This window comes from Babylonia areolata, chromosome 1 (genome assembly GCF_041734735.1).
Source record: "Babylonia areolata isolate BAREFJ2019XMU chromosome 1, ASM4173473v1, whole genome shotgun sequence".
NCBI lineage: Eukaryota > Metazoa > Mollusca > Gastropoda > Neogastropoda > Buccinidae > Babylonia > Babylonia areolata.
The window spans coordinates 71,721,395-71,741,519 of record NC_134876.1 but is presented as its reverse complement, the minus strand read 5'-3'; the positions used below and the strand labels follow the sequence as shown (position 1 = coordinate 71,741,519).

The window sequence follows — 20,125 nt, the reverse complement described above, 5'->3', positions numbered from 1 at the left end:
CATAATGTGTCAGTAAGTAAACTTGTGAATAAGTGTGTGTGTGTGTGAAAGAAAATAAGATTGTGTTAGTTGCTATGTCACACACTGTTTGTGACCAATTTTTCATTTTCTGAATAGGTAATTATGTGCATAAGGGAGTTCTAAAAAGCTAGTGACAGGTTATTGTTTGCAGTAGGGAGCCCTAAAAAGTTCATTGATACGGAAACATACAAACTTTTTTTTTTTTTACACACTGTTGTAAACCAGGTGAATCCACTTGTTTTGTGTGTTTTTTTTCCAGCTGATTGCTGTGAAAGGTACCTTGACATTTTTGTGGCAAGCACAATACCAGATTTTTACAAAACATTGATGCATCATTTTATGTTTGTTACAGTTGGAATGCCACATATATGGATTATTCCTCCCACATCGCCCCAGATCCAAAGGACTATGGTATTTTTCAGATTGTCTGCCTTTTTACTTCATTACTTGTACTTGGTAATAGTTACAGTAATGTTTTTGTCAGTTTATGTGCTATTCATTTGGTAAGGCATCGCAGGCTGTTAAGAGAAAACAAAAAACAAAAACAAAAAAAGAAGAAAATTTAACAAATCCAACTGATTGCCAATAACTAGATTTTGTATCCTAACTGATTATCCCTTTGGCTTTGCCATTAAATCTTACACTTGTAGTTCTGTCGTATGATGTGTGAGTGCTGGCACCAAGAATTTTGAAAGAATCTGATCTTGGAATGGATAATTTTGTTAATTCAGAGAGTCCTTGTTATGGTTTCAGTCTTTTCATTATTCGGCTTAGGTTTACTTGGAAAACATGTGAGGCAAGGAGAAAGAAGAAATGAGTACTGCTGCTCTTGATAAGAAAAAAGATACAGTTCTGTGCCTTTGTCTTATTAAGAGAGGTGGTACTTTCTTTTTTCAATATCATATTTATCAGTTATTAACATCTTACATGGTAGATTGCTCTTTTGTCCTTTCAGAGAACATGTGAAATTTTGTATTCACTGTAAAACTAAAGTGTGCAGAAAAATTCTTTCTTTTTTGTTTATGTGATCACTCGTTTAGTCAGTCTGTGTTCAAATAGACTGTCAGTAACCACCAGCCAGCCTATAAGTAGACCATCAAGGCATGATGAATTACTTAATCAAGCCAGTTGGTACATCTTGTCAGTTTATGTATGATTGCTTTGTGTGTGTGCATGTGTGAGTTTGATCTTTTTTTTTTTTCATTCTGTTCAGATCTGAGGCATTTCACTGCCAGTTCCAATGGCATGGCTGTCACTTTAGACAGTAGAACAGGTATGTTCATTGTTACTGATTGAAAGCACCTTAACATCTGTTTGATGTTGCAAATCTTACAGAAATTTTACTGATGAAATAAATGCAGTAAAGCATTAAAAGGTGAGGAATGTTATGTATCATGCTGTGTCGTTTTTACTCTTGCACTTTTTTTAAGAGTACATATTTGTTTAATCTCCTGTGTATTTTCTCTTCTTGTTGGCGCATGGAGACAGTGTTTGGTGTGTTTCCACTGACTGATTGAAGAAATTGTTAGTAAAACACTGAATTAATTTCTTTCTTGTTAATAAAATACGGAATTTATTTTGTTACAAAGGAAAATCAGTTTGGTATGTGTGGTGGTTGTGTGGGAGTATGTTTATATAACTCATGTAACGTGTGTGTGTGAGTGTATGTGTGTGAATTTTCTCCTGGATTGTTGATTGTTCTGCACTTGATTTACTCTCTTACATTAGAATGAATGAAGGAATGCCTTTTGAAAATGGGAACTACAGTAGAAAAGGAAGAAAAAGTGGTGAGTCCTGCATTGAGATTAAAATGGGTTAATGCCAAGAGTTCATAATAAGGTAATACCTCAGAACATCTTCACCTTCAGATGATAAATGATTGAGAAAGGACTGACCTACTTTTAAACTGTTGCCAAACTTCAAATGTGAAGTTGATGTTAGCAAGAGTGTTTTAAAACAGTACATTTGAAAACAGTGCACCTCAGAAGATCCTCACCTTTCAGGTGATAAGTGATTGAGAAAGGGTGTATCTACTTTCAGACTGTCAGTCACAAAATTGCAAAAGTGAAGTGGATGTTAGCAAATGTGTAGTTTGAAAACATAAGAAAATGTTTGGTTTAGTTTGAAAACAGAAGAAAATGTTTGGTTTAGCCTGCATGTGATATTGTGTGGAGTCCGGGAACATGCAGTGAAAGAGCACATTGCTGTTGGCAGGTGAGGTGTTGTGGCATCGTCAGTTTGACTCCCCTGTGGTAGCATTGTACATGCTGAAGGGAGACAGTCTTCAGCGCGCCCCCTTCACAAGCTTTGCCCCTGAAACTCTGGAACACCTGACAGGGCAGATGACCGATGTTGCTTGGCGCACACGATTTCTTGAACTGGGCTCCAAACCTTCCTTCTAGTGAGTGGGCATATGTGTGTTTGTTCCTATTTTATTTTGACCATTTGAAAAAAAAAAAAAGAAGAAGATTAATTTAGTCTTTTTTTCTTTGCTTTTGTTTTCAGTTGTTTTCTTTCTTCTTTTTTGTTTTTGTTTTGTTTTTGTTTTTACTTGAAATACCTTTTTATTTGCATGTGTTTTCACTGTGTTTGTGTGTGAGTGGGTGTGTGGGTGTGCTCAGTGTGTATGTATGTGTGTGCTTGTTCGTGTATTCATGTACATGCCTGAGTGTCTGTGCATGCGTATTCTTGTCAGTAGAACGGAATTTTCACAGATCAGTGCAGATTAAAAATGCACTTATTTGATTTAATTGAATTCAGTAAATAGTTAAGAATATTAAATCTTATTCTGTACTAGACACTCACTCCCCCCAAATTTATCCTATCTTTCTGACCCATGATCTAAACACAGTACAGCAATGGGTAAGGGAATTGTGTGAAAAATAAAATATGATAAAAGGGAACCTACATTTATTTTATACTGAACAGCGGTTGCATCTGTGGCATTTACTGTTGTCAAGGATAGATAAGGATTATCCATTCCTTGTGTGTTCCAACTGATAGAAAGGAGGCCTAGCTTGTGTGTTAATGTGAAAGCCCATTATATTAAGATTTATTCTGTTATTATCTCATGAATAAACACACTTCTGTGGTAATGTTAACTGGATTTAGCTGATGAACAAGGATATTGATGAATGAAGAGAATCAGCTTTGTTCATTCTATAAACATTGTCAGCATTTTCTTTGATACTTTGTAAGAGCCTTGGAAGACTATTTATGGGATGACCTTTGACAGAGGAATTGATTTTGATTGGATACTTTGTATTTGTAAATGACACACATGTTCAAGGATCATGGCACTCATTTATTTAACGCACTGACAAATACTCAGACTTGCACACTCAGTCACACAGATGCACACACATATGCATATATATATATATGTACCCTGTGTTCCAGTTCCACTCTGTATGTGGGTGAGTTTGACCAAGGAGCATTTGCCCTGAGCTCACTTGTGGATGAGAAAACTGTCAATTCCATAGCTGTAAGTCCTCTGTGTTTTGTTTGATTAAACCATTTATTTATTAACTTTAATGAGTCTTATCAACTTAATGAATTCTTTGTCCGTCAGGTTTTGGAATAGTCAACTTTGATTAGACAGGTATTTGTAGTTTTACATTAGTAGACAGTTAGTAGCTGTTTACATCAGTAGACGGTTAATAGCTGTTTTACAGCTCTAGTTTCAGTTTTCAATTTCAGTTTCTCAAGGTGTCACTGTGTTCGGACAAATCCATATAAGCTACACCACATTTGCTAGGCAGTTGCCTGACCAGCAGTATAATCCAACGCACTTAGTCAGGCGTTGAGTGCATGCCTATAGATTTGTGTACTTGTAAGAGTGGATTTCTTCTAAAAAAAATTTTTTAACATAGGACAACATTCTCATTGCCATGGGTTCCTGTTCAGTGCGCCAAGATTTTCCCCTCAAACTTGGGAGAAAGGGCGCGAGCGGGATTCGAACCCACACCCTCACGGACTCTTCGTATGGGCAGCTGGGCGCCCTAACCATTCTGCCACCTTCCTCCTGTTAGCTCTAGATAAATGTTTAAAATGTGCAGGCTGTTTTACATATTAAGTAAACGGTTAATAGCTGTTTTACTTGTGTGAATTTATAAAAAGCTGTTTTACATTGGTAACAAGTTAATAGCTATTTTGTCAAGGTTTCTTTTCATAGCAATGTGAATCAGGTGCTTACTGTTATTGAAATGAATATATTTATGTCCAGTTTCTTATACTTCTTTTCTTCCCCCATCAAGATTCAGAATTAGTGTTAGTTCCAGTACTTACATTGCTTGAAAATGAACATTTTGTCACCATTTGGTTATGTTGCAGTAATACATTCTGTTAAAAATAGTTATTTTTTTAATTCATTTTTTGTATATAACATTTTGATGTTTGAGGAGGTTTCTAATTACTCCTGTCATGAAGGTCAGCACTTCAGTCATTGTGTTGTTTTTGGATATATATGCAGAATTATGTATGGCTAGCATTGTACAGATTTTTCAGACAGCGGACTCTGACATGTTTTGATGTGTCTGGCAGCCCCGAGGTCAGTTGCTGCTGATTGAAGGTCCAGCTGAGAACAACCACAACACAGCAGACACCCACACAGAGCCTGACAGGCAGCAACAACAGAGCAAGTCTCCCATTGACGCCATGTCACGCAGTACCAGGGGGCCACCTTCCGCTCTCATCTTAGGTGAGTGAGAGTGATACCTGCTTTACAGCACACACAGGTTGGTTCTGACACTCATCTTAGGAGACTCATACCAGCTTTACAGCACACACAGTTTGGTTCTGACACTCATCTTAGGAGACTCATACCAGCTTTACAGCACACACAGGTTGGTTCTGACACTCATCTTAGAAGACTTATACCAGCTTTACAGCACACACAGGTTAGTTCTGACACTCATCTTAGGAGACTTAACCAGCTTTACAGCACACACAGGTTAGTTCTGACACTCATCTTAGGAGACTCATACCAGCTTTACAGCACACACAGGTTAGTTCTGACACTCATCTTAGGAGACTTAACCAGCTTTACAGCACACACAGGTTGGTTCTGACACTCATCTTAGGAGACTCATACCAGCTTTACAGCACACACAGGTTAGTTCTGACACTCATCTTAGGAGACTCATACCAGCTTTACAGCACACACAGGTTGGTTCTGGCACTAATCTCTGGTTATTCCAGCTTTACTGTACACAGAGGTTAGTTCTAATATTGTCTGTCATGAACAAGAGAAAGAAAAAAAAAGACATGTTTTCATTAAAAAAAACCTTTTCAATTCTTTGTTCAAGCTTGTTTACACACAGAAGTATCGTCCCGAATACAACACAGCAAGGTTTATTCTCACGGGGTCAGATCCACAGTACTTCAGCTATAGATCTCAGATCTAAATAACACATGCTAACTGCAGCCATCAAGCATATCATTGTATCAGCTGATGTAATTTCAGAACACCACAATAATTTTGTTTAAGTTGCTTTTTGTTGCATATTGTGGACTGGCCCTGGTGGCTAGACAGGAACAGAGATCCTGCATGTGTGTGTGTGTTTTGGGGGTGTGGGGGTGGGGGGTAGTGCTTTGTTGGAATTTCCCTCGTCAGTTTTTGGTCTGTCTAAGACCTTGTCAGTTGGTTTCTTGTATTAAGTCAACTCAGCTGTTATTATTTCCAAAGAGAACTTCACATATGGTCATGTTGACCATGCTCACAACAATGGGTAGGAACCTTAGCTTCTCAGGAAAGCCCTTTGCATGATACTTGTTAAGTCTTTGGAAAACAGAAAGTTACTTTATCTTATTGGTAGTGTTATCTGCACAACTCATTTTTCATTATTTTTGTTGTAAACAAGGTACCACTGAGAGAGGTGGTATGGAGATATATTGGTGGACTGATCAGGTGATGTATCACTGCCTATTCAGTTATTCCATTTATGTCTAGTTGTAAGAAATTTCAAACTGAAACATTGTTGTTTTCCCCTCTCCTCCACCCCGAAGTTCATTTAATTCAAATATATATCAACATCTACAGGTTACCATGAAGTCCCTGTACAAAGTCAGACAGTGATTTCAACAGCACGGCAAATCACTGATGGGTCAACGATAACAGGACCTGCTGTGCTGCCTGAAAAGCCAGCAGTGGTGAAACCACCAGACGGAGAGGAGAAAGAGGTGAAGAACAACAACACTTTGACAATGAAAGATGAAGTGATCGCCTTCATTGGAAGCGAGTTCAAGTTTATCGTGACAGTGACAATATCTCTGATCACTCTTGTTGGCGCTCTCTACTATTATCCCAAGGTGAGAAATCTTATATAACCAAGTGTTTTTGTTTTGTTGATTGATTATTTTGGGGGGTATGGAGCAAGAAAAAGTATTGAACATTTGAAGCAGTTTTTCTGGGTATGAGCAGGGAGCAAGAAATGGTATTGAAGCAGTTTTTCTGGGTAGGGATAGGGAGCAAGAAAAGGTATTGAACATTTGAAGTAGTTTTCCTGGGTATGAGCAGGGAGCAAGAAATGGTATTGAAGCAGTTTTTCGAAGCACTTTTTCCAGGTAGGGATAGGGAGCAGGAAGAGGTACTAAAGCAGTTTTTTCTGGGTATGTATCCACTTGTACAGAACTTGTTAGATGGATGTTAACATTTATTTTGTTAGATGGGTATTAATCTTGTTTTGAAGTAGAAGATGTTAACTTTATCTTACTTTCACTTTCAAGTTTTTTTGTTTTTTTTAAATCTTTAAAAAAAATTTTTTTATAATGATCTCATCATGCCAGAAAGAGTATCCATGCTCTTAGCTTCAAAGGATTCAGCTCTATGTAACTTAATAGTATATCAAGAAAAAATAGAAGCTGAAAATCTTTTGTCTAAAATTTCAGAACTGTTCATACATTCAAAGATAACATGACTTCTGATGTCAGCCTTATTTTTGCAGTTTGTGGTATGGTACATGTGTATGTACGTCTGTATTTCTGTGTCAGTGAGTGTGTGTGTGTGTGTGTGTGTGTGTGTTTGTATGTGTGTGTTCATTTGACATAGTTAATGTTTGTGTTGATAGAAAACAGAGAACTCCATCAAGATGTTACTACAGAAACAAATGGAGGAGCAGCAGCGACACCTGCAGATGGGCATGACTCCTCCGTCCATAGCACACTCCACCTTTTCACTGCATCACACCGGAGTCAGTACAGGTGAGTGCAGAGTCAGTATTGGTCAGGGAATCCAGTTTCTTACCTTCTTTTACCCCAGTGTCAGCGTCTGGGGCTTATGGTTAAATGCTACACATTCTCAAGCATCTCTTAGATCTGGATTAAATAAAAGCTTTGCTGTTATGAATTTTGGAATTTCATCTCTCTTACTGACCGTTCAGATAGGCTGACTTGCAAGTAAATGCGGGTTATTTTTGTACGCTTCCTTGATTCCATTCTCAGTACTCTGAACTAAATAGTAAAACAACTGAGGAAGCATGTATGTTTTCAAACTTCCTATAAAGTAAAATGAAGTCTGAATGACTCGAGAGATATATATATGTATATGTTACATACAATTTTGCACACAAGTGCTTTATAGACTCAGATCTGTATGGTGGTTCACTGCCTCTGATCCTCTGTTTTTCTTGTTTATCACTGACCAGAGATGGTGTTATGATTGACCTCTCTAGACTGATGACTTCTTTTCAGGTTCCTGTTGTTCCTGCTTGTATTCATAAAACCAGACTGTTTTCTGATTGCTTTTCGTTTCAGTGTTGACCAACGGTCATGTTCAGATAGGCAAAATAACATTCAATCCGAAGGATGTTCTGGGGCATGGCTGTGAGGGAACATTTGTCTATAGGTATGTGCATTTGTGTTTCACCTGGAATCTGCGTGTATTGTTTGATTAATTGGTGACTTTAATAGATGTTTAAAAAAATTTTTTTTAGTAATCTTTTTTGTTAATAATGCTAATATGCATTCCTGGGTGCTTGATGTATTACTGAACATATGTTTAAGATTTAGCGAGAAATGTTTTTAACAATTCAGTGATGGCAGGAGAAAGTTACAAACATGAGTTTATGACTTAATCTCACATAATGATTGATTGTTTAAGCTGTTGAGACTCTTCATCAAGTCATTTGTGATTTGAAGTCATGCATATTTTAAAACACGTGCGCATGAGACTTAATGAAATTGGTCAGAGTTGGAGCTTTGATTAAATAATAATCTTCTGAGGAAGGCACAAAACTTTTAACAGAAATTTAACTGTCAGTCCGTTCTTCTTTATGTGACAGAGGTACTTTTGAGGGGCGTGCGGTTGCTGTGAAGCGCTTGCTGCCAGAATGTTTCAGCTTTGCGGATCGTGAAGTGGAGCTCTTGAGAGAGTCTGATCAACATCATAATGTTGTTCGTTACTTCTGCATGGTTTGTATCTTTTCTTTGCTTGTTCAGAGTATTTGTGCATGTTGTTTCTCTTGAAAGAATGTACAATGAACATCCAGTGCTGCAAAGATTATGAACATTCTCCATCTTGAGACAACTACAGTTGGTATACATTTGAAGCGTTAAATTGTAGAAAATCTTTTGTTTGATGAACTTAAACTATGCGCTATCTGTTGGCTATGTTCAGAGTGTATTATACGCTTTTGTGATTCTTGGCATTTTCCAGTCGCTTAGAGAGTAATTATTCCCATTACTTCCCTAAGAGTGCTCACAGCACAACATTCAAACATCAGAATGTAGTAACACTTTTAAACTTATTAGAAATTGCATGCTAGGTAGCACTTGAATCATAACCTTTACAAAAGTAACCCTTGCAAAAGATTTTGTCTTACCTCACAATACATTTTCTTTTGCTTTTTATTTATTTAATTATTTATTGTTTATTTTTAAATTTTATTTTATTTTATTTTATTTTATTTTTATCATTATTTTTTTCTCAAGGCCTGACAAAGCGTGTTGGGTTACACAGCTGGTCAGGCATCTGCTTGGCAGATGTGGTGTAGCATATATGCATTTGACCGAACACAGTGACGCCTCCTTGAGCTACTGATACTGCTTTGTCCTGATAAGAGTAGCTTTTGTGTTTGATTTATTGATAATTCATGTGAACTAACCTCTAGTGTATTGGCATAAATACAGACAGCAGGCGCAGTGTGGTGCAAATTGTAGTGAGATATGGAGTTGTGAAGTTATCATAATTTGCTTCTTCTTTTTTTTTGTTGTTGTTCCAGGAAGCAGACAGACAGTTTCGTTACATTGCAGTTGAGTTGTGTGCAGCCACACTAGCTGACTTTGTGGCAGGGAAAGACATGCCTGGTCCTATGCCAGACATGAAGACCATACTGTACCAGGCCATGAACGGCATTGCTCACCTCCACTCCTTAGAAATTGGTCAGTATAGACTGTGTATGTGTCTGTGTGTGTTAAAGCTTTCTCAGAATAGGTTTGTATTTATTGTTGGTAACAGATACGTTTTATAACATTAGCAGAGAAGTCTCCTGTTGATCAGTGTCATCGCTTTTGTGCATGAAAGCAACACACAGACAAGACTGTGTTACATCAATGTACTTCTCTGATGTGGTGATTGTTTACTGATCAGAGGTTGAAAGGGTGGGAAGATCCAGTTCATGAAAGCATAAGTCGCTGCTGGGTTGCTATTCCACACTTTGAAAAAAAAAAAAAAAGCTTCTTGGTATTTATCTGCATGATGCAGTTATGTAAAGAATCTGCAGTAAATTTTGTGTATGTGCATTTATGATAAAACTGAATTTAAAAAAGAAGAAGAAAGAAACCCAACAGTGAGCGTATGCATTTAGTTTGCTAGTTTGCTAGTCAGATGTGAGGATTGCTGTGGTATAAGCAAAACTTGAAGAAAGCGTTGATGTCTTAGCAGCAGTGATAATTTGAAGAAGAGAACTGGGTGCTATGTACTAAAGGGACATGTTTGATTAACATGGACACAGAACACACTGTCTGTACTGTGCTTTCAGTCCACAGGGACGTCAAGCCCCACAATGTGCTCATCTCCATGCCAGATGCCAAAGGCCAGGTGCGCGCCATGATATCTGACTTTGGTCTGTGCAAAAAACTGGCAGCAGGCAGACTGTCTTTCTCTCGGCGCTCTGGTGCAGCAGGCACGGAGGGTTGGATTGCTCCAGAGATGCTTGAGGAAGATTCTAGAACAGTGAGTGTTTGTTGGGTGGTCACAATCACCTAAGTTCTTATCTTTGTATTTGTCTCAGCTTCACCAGCATTCCTTGACCCACAGTCATTATGGATATTTCATGAACAGTAGCAGTGATAAAACAACCATTTTGAAAAAAAAAAGGTAGTTTAAGGTGCACTTGACTAAATTATACCAAGCTCTTTTACGAAACAAAGGGGACTGTTAGAAAGCATCGCAGCATATTCTGTCCCTACTGTCCTTATTTGAGTCTTGCATACAGAGAGGATTTCTGACACTGTTTGAAAAGCTCTTCACTTTCTGTGTAGTAATCAAACACCATAGCAAAGTTGTATTGTTGAGATTGTTTATTATATGGGCCATAAGTTTAGTCAACACCAAAAGAGGAGGGAAAATATCAATCTTTCATAGTCTTGATGAAATAATCTATTAATATGATATGATATGATATAAACTGTCAGTGCAGTATAATCCAAGGAAGGAAAATCATGTGGAATGGCAGTGCTAAAGTGGGAGCTTTTCCTTCCTGCTCAGTTGTGTTATTTTGAACTTTAACTTTAAACTTAAAAAAACTTCATTATCTGCTGCATCAGTCAGTGTAGCACATTACTACGTAACAAGCTTACACAGCATAATATATAACCAGTATTAGATAAGTCATGCCCAAGTATCATAATAATGATATCTATTCATTTGTGCAAATGGAGAATTTTGGTGATGTAGTCTTCACAGTTTGTAGTTCTCACCATTTGCACTGTTCAAAGTATTTGGTTCAGTATACTACATAAAGATGTCAACAAAACAATTTGAATAGCATATAGAACCTCTGAGAAGGCTTATGATGACAGACTCTTTGGAGCTGCACTGGCACAGAATGCTCTGAAGTCAGCTAAAAAGGGAAATGTGCATAAAACTGTTAAAGATCCCATAGCTTTATAGACTATCAGGGAAAGTCCTATAGCCTTATATGATTATCAGGGCAGTGAATTCATATCTACTGTCTCAGGTTTGGCTTAAGAAAAGCGTTCTTAATAATCTTCCGAAAGTTCTTCACCGCCTGGAAAAATATGATGACACCTGTCATTAACACGGCTTTAAATCAACAAGGACATGTTTCAGACCTGTGCAGTGGACATCTTCTCAGCTGGCTGTGTGATATATTATGCTGTGACAAATGGAAAACATCCCTTTGGTGATTCACTGAAGCGGCAGTCGAACATCATGATGGGGGATTTTTACTTGGAATGTTTACGAGGAGATGGTAAGGCTGCAGACATTTCTTTTTCACATTTTATCTGTTAAAGGAAAGTGTGTGTGTGTGTGTGTGTGTGTGTGTGTGTGTGTGTGTGGTCAAAGTTGATTAATTTTCTGGATTTAAATAGCTCTGTGTGAGTGTGTGATTGCAAAGTGATTAAACCTTGAAATGGTTGGCTGCAAAAGTTATGTAGAAAAGCTTTAAATAATGCAGTTTAGGAAAGGTGCAGTGTCAGTAAGTGCGGTGTTTCAGATTCTGATTATTATCTTTTTGTAGAAAGCAATTGAGCAAAATGCAGTCATACATTTGGATGTTAAAAAAATCCCACTTGGTATAGAATGTTCTACATGTGAGAATAATCAGTGAAGCATATTTATTCAATATGTTAGTTTATATTTGCAATAAAAGATGCTTTGGTATTGTATTGGCATTGATTGAACTTGGTTACTGTTGTGTGCAGAAAACGTGGTGTGTCGGGAATTAGTGGAGTCAATGATTCAGTTCAAGCCTGATACCCGACCGTGTGCATCAGCTGTGTTAAAGCACCCCTTCTTTTGGAGTCTGGAGAGGCAGCTTGCATTCTTTCAGGTCTGAAACCTTTAAATTGTACCTTTCCTTTTTTGTTGTTGTTTTTTCTTTTCTTTCTTTTTTTTTTTTCTTTTAAAATCTTAACTCGTGTGTGTGTGTAGTTTCAATGAATTTCTGCAAAAATGTACACAGAAGATGAAGGCAAAGATGATTCAGGAATTATGTTTAGTTTGGAAGCAAAGTACTGAATGAGTTTGGTTAAAGGAATAACATATAAAACAGTTCTGAGCGAAAACAGACCTAAATCCTTGGATAAAAAACAGAATAATTTAGTGCCATCATATCTGGTTTCAAATTTATTTTGAAGGCACTTGTTTATCTGGCTTTTTCTCATAGCTAATAGCAAACCTACACTTGCAGTTGTGAGAATACAATTACATGCAGTTGTGAGAATACAATTACACTGAGATGTTGAAATCTTTTCCTAACTCTACCATTATCAGATGAGTTAGGAAAATCTAATATAATTTATTTATTTACTTTTGTGACAGTTTTGTTATGGTGTGTGTGCAGTAAAAACACAGAATACTTACTCCTTCCCACTCACCCCATAAAAAAATGACACAATCTCTGCTACTTAAAAAAAAAAAAAAAAAAAAGATAAAAAAAGAAAAGATTCAGGAATCATGAACAGTGTCTTTCACTCTAGCATATTTCAATCCTGTTTTGGTGTGTGTATGCGTGCGTATGTGTGTGGGTGTGTTTGTGTGTGTGCGTACATGCGCGCGCGCGTGTGTGTGTGTGTGCATGCGTGCACGTGCATGTATGCAGGATGTCAGTGACAGAATAGAGAAGGAGGAGGAAACCAGTCCTGTGGTGGAGAATCTGGAGAAGAATGGACTGTTTGTGGTCAAGTTTGACTGGCGCAAAGCCATCACAGTGGAGCTTCAGAATGGTAACAGTTATTCTGTTTGTTTGTTTGTTTCAGCTCATGTGATCCTTCGATTGCCTGTGTTCTGTTCATGGAACACACTCTTGTAACGTACAGTCCTGATAAATGCAAGGGTCAATTGTGTGAACAGGTCACAGATGAATATACATAGCAGAGAAATGCTACATTCTGTTTTGTAGCAGGCGGAAAACAATTTTCAATTTATTTTGCTTTTAACCCAGAGAGCGTGATGAGCCACGATCGTGGCTTTCCCGGTGGAGTGCGATGGGCCACTATCATGGCTGTGTTAACATTAAGGTCCGTGATCGTTCGACTAGACTCAGCAGCCTTCGCAAAACTGCCTCGTTCTGATACCACGCTATCCCGCTTGTGTTTACACAAAGGATTGACCAAGTTGACTTGACCGGCTCTCCATCTATTTTGAAAACAATGAGTGATACTGAAGGTGACGAAGTTCGGGAAATGAGTGACAGTGTCACAAGTGATGATTCATTTGCTGACAGCGATTCTGGCGAAAGTGACAGTGGTGAGTGAAGTGGCTTCGTTATTTTGATACTTTTGCATGTTGGCTTGCTTGTTGTTGACTCACTCCAGCCACAGCAAGTGGGGGGGATGGAGAATTGGGGGTTGGGGGGAGTGGGGGGGCTAAGTGGGTCAGTTGGTGTCTCTTGACCAAATGAAGCTAGGACATAGGGAATTATTATGATTTATTATGATTTACAGCATTCTTGCTGCTTATGAAAGCAACAAGATCCAAAAGAAAACTTTTATTTCAGTTTTTGCCTTTGATTGCTTCAAGTATTGAAGATGGAAGTGGGCGTGGTGTGGGTGGGCGTGTCTCAAGCAAAAAATATAATGCTTATAATTTCATTGGTACTGTTTTATTCATATCATGATTTTGTTGTGCTGTTTGATTCATCATTTTAATTTCATAGTGAGCACAGATAAAGCAGTTTACTTGTTGAGAATTACTACTGTTCAGGAGCAAACTAAGAGTAAAATTTGTGCAACTGAAATAAACAGTTTGGAAACTTTTGATCATCCAGAAAGACAGATTGCAGCAAACTGATATAAGTGAAGCAAAATGTTCATAAGACTTTCTTTTATTCCTATTCAGAATCTGGGGACACTGGTGCTGAAGACAGTGGTGCTGAGGGCAATGGAGGAGCAGCTGGTGGAGCTGCCCGTGCTGGAGGTGCGTGGCTGCCCATCATCGGTGAAGATGCTGGGCCTGCTCCTGTGGATTTCACAGCTGTCCCTGGTCCCAAGCATGCCCCCCCACATGATGCCAGACCCATTGACTATGTGAACTTGTTTTTCACTCAAAATTTTGTGGAAACCATAGTCAATGAGACTAACAGTTATGCAGATCAGTGGGTGGCGGATCATCAGCAGCATCTGCAAGACAGTCCACAGTCACGGGTCCACATGTGGATAAAACTAGGCCAGACCAACACAGAAGAGATGAGGGCCTTCCTTGGCATTATACTGAACATGGGACTCATCCAGAAACCCAATCTGCAGGCATACTGGGATTCTACCCACAAAAGCCAATCCACACCATGGTTCACTGAACATTTTTCAAGGGGCCGTTTTCATCTGCTGCTGAAATTCCTACATTTTGCAAATAATGAAAATGTGCCTGACAGGCAGGATCCAAACTACAAGCTGTTCAAAATCAAGCCAGTAATTGAACACTTGCAACATAAATTTTTGTATTACTACCACCCTCATCAAGACATCAGCATTGATGAGAGTATGATTGGCTATAAGGGGAAGATGCCTCACCTTCGCCAGTATATGCCAAACAAAAGACATGCCCGGTTTGGTATCAAGCTGTGGTGCCTGTCAGATAGTACAAATGGCTATCTTTGCAGGTTTGAGATATGCAAATGGGCCTTTTATCTACTGGATGTAGAAAATTTACATGGAGTGACATACGCCCTTGTAATGTGACTGATGCGTGAAGCAGATTTGTTGAACAGAGGCCACCATCTTTGCCTGGACAATTATTTTTCCTCACCAGTGCTGTTCCAGGCTCTGTATGAGCAACATACTACTGCCACTGGAACTGTGAGGACAAACAGAAGAGGCCTTCCCCATGAAAGCATCAGGAGGAGACTGAGGAACAGGGAGGTGTCCGAACGGAGAAAGGGTCCACTGCTGTGTGTGGCATACCAGGATGGCAGGAAAAAGCCTGTTATGCTGTCAACAACTGCCACAGCAGGCTTCACAGAGATTCAGAACAGGAGGGGCAACATGGTCCAGAAGCCCAACATTGTTGTTTTGTACAACAAAACTATGGGAGGAGTGGATCTCGGCGATGCACAACTCTACCAGTACTTGGCAGATTGAAAGACAATGAAGTGGTCAACAAAAGTGGCATTTTCACTGTTTGGCAGGGCAGTGCTCAACAGCTACCTGCTGTACCAGCAGAACACCAGTGATGCCCCTAAGCTGTCCAGGTATATGTTTATGGTGTCTGTGGTGGAAAGCCTGGCTGGAAACTAACCCGCCACAGAAAGTTGTGCGCAGGAGGCGTACAGTTGCTGAGATCAGGGCTGCCAGAGACAACCCCCAACCCCAAGTGGCACCACCAGCCCCTCAGCCTGGTCGCTCTCATCCCCTGCAAGGACATGACCTGGTCAAGCTCCCAGTTGGAAAGAAAAGAAACTGTGTGGCAGGACATGACACACGTGTTCGTTCCAGCTGGGAGTGCCGTGCTTGTGATGTGGGACTCTGCTCAGGCTGCTTTGCTGCATACCACAAGAAGCCCATGAACTAACCACTGGCTGTTTCCTGCAGCAGAAACATTATTTTGTACAGTTTTGTTTGAATTTTGTGATTTTGACTGTAATACACATATGAAATTAACTATCAAACATTGTTGTTGATGTTTTCGAAACTCCATGTGCAAACTTGGTGGTTTTATTCTGTGGATTATCTCCAGCTGCATACAAGGTACAGTCTTTTTCTTATTTTTATCTGATTCCTCATTCTATCGAGTTTCCAAAAATGTATAGATTTACCTATCTAGTGTTACTAATAAGCATACAAATGCCCAAAAGCAAAGCATGGGTAGCGGAGGCAAACTTTCCTTAATTTTAAGCATGATTTCTGGAAGCACCTTTTATTATATCCAGCACTTTGAGGGTTAACTTTTGAACATGTAGAACTGCACTGTGGCATGCATTGCTTATGTTTGCATATCATCATATAATTGTTGGTTTTGGTGTTTTTTTGTTTTTTTTCACCATTGCAAAAAAAAAAGTTTGTTTTTAAAAGAACATTTTAAAATCAAGTATAGATGCCATTAGCAGTGAGTGAACTGTACATGTGCGATAAACAAATTTCACATAATTTTCTGAAACATGTTAACATAGTCTTGAATTATAATCCAAACTTCTGGTTCTGTACACATTCGGTCTAGCATTCACACAATAAATGAAATGTAGACAGCAAACTTTTCTTTGAGTCAAGTTTTTCAAGAAAACTAGTAATGAAGAATACATTTGTTGTCAGAAAGTACAGCACACTGTATACACCAGATAGTGAAGAATGAAGCACAGTGATGAAGGACCACTCCTTGCTCTCTGCCCTACTGCTGGGCAGCTCCTCTGCTGTGCACACCTCTCTTTGCCTGCTCTCATCTGCTCTCAACAAATAATACACACACACAAGACAGACAGACACACATGCATGCACGCACACTCACACTCGCGTATGCACACACTCATGAGCACACTCACACGCATGCATGCACACATTCATGTACGTGCTTCCTTCAGCTGCCACACCTCTTTGTGCCATGCCCACTCTTTTTATGTTCACTTAATGGACAATATAAAGCAGTGACACATTAGACACACAGTGCAGTAAAGTGAGTGGTATTCTTTACCTTGCTTGACAAGTACATCCTCTGCCATGCCGATCCAGTGTTCCAGGCCTTGATTGAAATTGTTCCAGCCCCACATCATTTCAGTTTCTTCCATGTGTATGTTCTATGTAGTCTACGTACATTAGGAACCCTTTGTGGTGATTTTTTAATTTATAAAATTGTTTCCTAAAATATGTGTTATTTTATAAAATTTTTTTGGTTTTTTGCTTGATAAATCTTAAGCAGTGTTTTGTTACTTGCTTGTGTGCATTCAGGGTAATATGTTTTACCTTTTGACCTTTTAGTCCAGCCATTATTTTTGTTAGACTCAACTGTGGGCTGAGAGATTGTGCAGTGTGAGTGACGAGCCTGTAGATGCACAATTTCCAGTTGAATGAGTAAAGATGTATTGTTTTATCTTAATTTGTTTTATTTATCTATTGTTGTCATGTTTCAGATCTGAGACGGTTTCGCACTTACAAAGGCCGTTCTGTTCGGGATTTGTTACGAGCTATGCGAAACAAAGTAAGTAAAGAGTTATGAAAAAACAACAACTCATGCACAGTGGCTTGTCAGTGTCTCTCTTATGTTCTGTCAGCAAGCTATTTTAATCAATTTGTATATGTGGTTTGTATTATATTGTATTATAATATCTCCTTAACATGTGAATGGTGTATTTTAATCAACTGGTGCATGTGGTTTGTATTGGACTACATAAAACTTGAAACCACAGCAGGTTTCTCTGTGTGGAATTCAAGCTGTTCTCCCCAGGGAGAGCATGTCAACAAAATCCAGCACCACCATTTGGTTTTGTCTGCAAATGTATGTGGTCTGCTATAAAAGTTGAATTTTTTTGTTTTCTTTTTTTGTTTGACAGAATTTTTCCATGCACAACTCATTGCTGTTGGTTCTTTGACGTGCACTTAGTGCATGCTGCAAGTAGGACCTCATTTATTTGTCTCCTCTGAAAGACTAACACACATACACCACTGAAGGTCTACTTGAGTGGGAGTAAAAATCCCAGACTATGCATTCTTGTTTCCCTGTCAGGCACATTACCACTTGGACATGGCTCCACTTACAGTTTCATAGTAGACAAAAGGTAATTGTAAGAAAATATTAAAGATAAAGAGACTTAAAAGTAATTATTTTAGCACAGTATTAAACAAATGCTTTAACTTGAAATAGAAATTTTGTATGTTTGACACTGGCTCTTTCAAATGTAATGTGTGCCCACAGAAACTTGTGAACAATATACAGGAACCATGTTGAAAAACAAAATGTTTGGGTTTTATCCAGAAACACCATTACCGGGAGCTTCCAGAGGAAGTGAAGGCATCACTGGGACGTGTTCCTGATGAATTTGTTCAGTATTTCACATCACGCTTCCCACGGCTCCTCATGCATGTCTATACTGCCATGGAAATCTGCAAGGATGAGTCAACACTGAGACAATATTATCACAGCTCCTCAGCTCAGACATGAGATATGCGAGGCAGTGCTCAATTGATGGCCGTATCTGTGACAAAGAGAGAGAGAGGGTGTGTGTGTTTTTATGTGTGAGCGTACGTGTGTGGGTATATGCATATGCCAGTGTTTTTGAGCATGCATGTTTTTGTATGGGAGTGTGTAAACAGCTTCCTTGAGTTGAGCTAAGAACATTACCGAGGAGGCTGTCCTGACTGATGCTGTTCTTCAAAGAATCACTGTGTTTCAAACATGAAAATCATGTCCAAATTGTCAGAATTCATTGTGAAAAGTGCCATTGAATCATCCTTCATCAGTAACTGACTTAACAAAACCATTAATGAAGTTCCATTGTGCCTTAGCTGAGTTGGGATAAAGCATCAGTGCGTGTTGGTCTACATTGAAATGATTATCTGAACTTATTTATGTATGGCTTTGGATATGTGCAATGTCTCTGAACCAGAAAATGATGTCTGAATATGTGCTATTTATTATTTCAGAAACCCATTCACTGTACTTGAGATGACAGCATACAGTGCACATTATTCTCCCAGGCACACTGAAAGTTACCATTGGATTGATCATGATCCATTATCAGTTCGTACTTGAGTGTTCTGTGTGGAATTAAGATGACATGACACTCTCCTGTACTTACAGTTAAAACTGTCAATTAACAGGTTACTGCAACACACTTTACTCAGTCCAGCCTCAAATATCATTAGCCAAAAAGTGGTAGCAGCAGTGTCCTGTGTGTAGATTAGTGACTGGGATGTCTTTCACAAACTGACCCTGCCTGCAGAAGGCAAACCAAGTGGAAAAATCCAGTCTTTGTAAACTTGGTTTTTCCTGCTCTTGTTTGATTGCCAATAGACCATGAATGTCTTGAAACTGTAACTTTGCCGAAGACAAAATGAATGCATTGTTTTTATATGTGTCCAGTCTAATTGATTTCTGCATATTCATACTTAGTACTTTCTCAGTATTCTGACAAGCTAAAGAGCACTGCTGTTGATTTCATTTTGTGATTGCTTGAGCCTTATATATTAACTGCAGAGATGTAGTATGTATGTGAGTGTGTGAAATTGGGTTGAATGTGTAAAAATCATGACATATCAGTCCGTCCAGAGTGCTTAACATTCAAGCTGATTTTTTTAATGTGACTTAGGGGAAGGTACAATGGTTTGTACAAAAAAAAAAAATTAAAAAAGAGTAAAGGTGGAAAGATAAGGATGCATATGAAAATTCTTATGGGTACAGAACTGAATACCATATTTTATTAAAGCTGATGTGACAAGTAAATAGAAGGAAAAGACCAAGTCTGAATAAGGGAATGTTTAGACCATTGCTAGTCTCTGTCAAAAATTCTGACATTATTTTCTGTTTTATTGGTGAAGTAAATATATAATTTTATCAGTAATGCGAACATTAAAGAAAGCACTGCCCAGAAGTGAGCATTTTCCTCTTTTTAAAAAAAACCAAAAAAAAAACAACCCAAAACCTGCATCAACCTAGTTTTAAAGCACTCACATTAAACCTAAGTTTAATTTGTTTGTGGATTTGAATATTTGAGGAAAGAACAGTTTTGATTTTATTATTGATAATGAGTGGATCAGAATTGAGTTTATTATGATAGCACATTCCATATTCAGTCATTCCATGCGTGTGTGTTATGCAAGTTCCTCAGGATGAAGTGACTTGGGAATCAGAAGTGTCTACTACCTCTTTGTATGAATGCATCTTCCTTGTGTATAACATGAACAAGTGCCAACAGCCATTATTCTTTTGTTTTAGATTGACAAATAACATTTTATGGTTTTTCTGACAGCACAAAATGGAAAAATTGATGAAACGGCA

The 20,125-nt window shown here is 38.5% G+C and overlaps 1 protein-coding gene across 1 annotated transcript in view; it reads left to right on the top strand.

The window, feature by feature from the left end:
• LOC143286947 (serine/threonine-protein kinase/endoribonuclease IRE1-like) overlaps nucleotides 1-19,515 on the top strand; it is a 33,813-nt gene extending 14,298 nt beyond the window's left edge. Inside the window, exons 7-22 of the mRNA XM_076594919.1 lie at nucleotides 374-432; nucleotides 1,235-1,294; nucleotides 2,236-2,422; nucleotides 3,421-3,505; nucleotides 4,564-4,720; nucleotides 6,062-6,330; nucleotides 7,089-7,221; nucleotides 7,774-7,864; nucleotides 8,301-8,430; nucleotides 9,240-9,399; nucleotides 9,999-10,192; nucleotides 11,312-11,453; nucleotides 11,908-12,035; nucleotides 12,807-12,930; nucleotides 17,262-17,329; nucleotides 18,104-19,515. Of these exons, the coding sequence (XP_076451034.1) occupies nucleotides 374-432; nucleotides 1,235-1,294; nucleotides 2,236-2,422; nucleotides 3,421-3,505; nucleotides 4,564-4,720; nucleotides 6,062-6,330; nucleotides 7,089-7,221; nucleotides 7,774-7,864; nucleotides 8,301-8,430; nucleotides 9,240-9,399; nucleotides 9,999-10,192; nucleotides 11,312-11,453; nucleotides 11,908-12,035; nucleotides 12,807-12,930; nucleotides 17,262-17,329; nucleotides 18,104-18,289 (2,173 nt within the window). The 3' untranslated portion in view covers nucleotides 18,290-19,515. The remainder of the gene's footprint in view (nucleotides 1-373; nucleotides 433-1,234; nucleotides 1,295-2,235; nucleotides 2,423-3,420; nucleotides 3,506-4,563; nucleotides 4,721-6,061; nucleotides 6,331-7,088; nucleotides 7,222-7,773; nucleotides 7,865-8,300; nucleotides 8,431-9,239; nucleotides 9,400-9,998; nucleotides 10,193-11,311; nucleotides 11,454-11,907; nucleotides 12,036-12,806; nucleotides 12,931-17,261; nucleotides 17,330-18,103) is intronic.
• The last annotated feature ends 610 nt before the right edge of the window (nucleotides 19,516-20,125 follow it).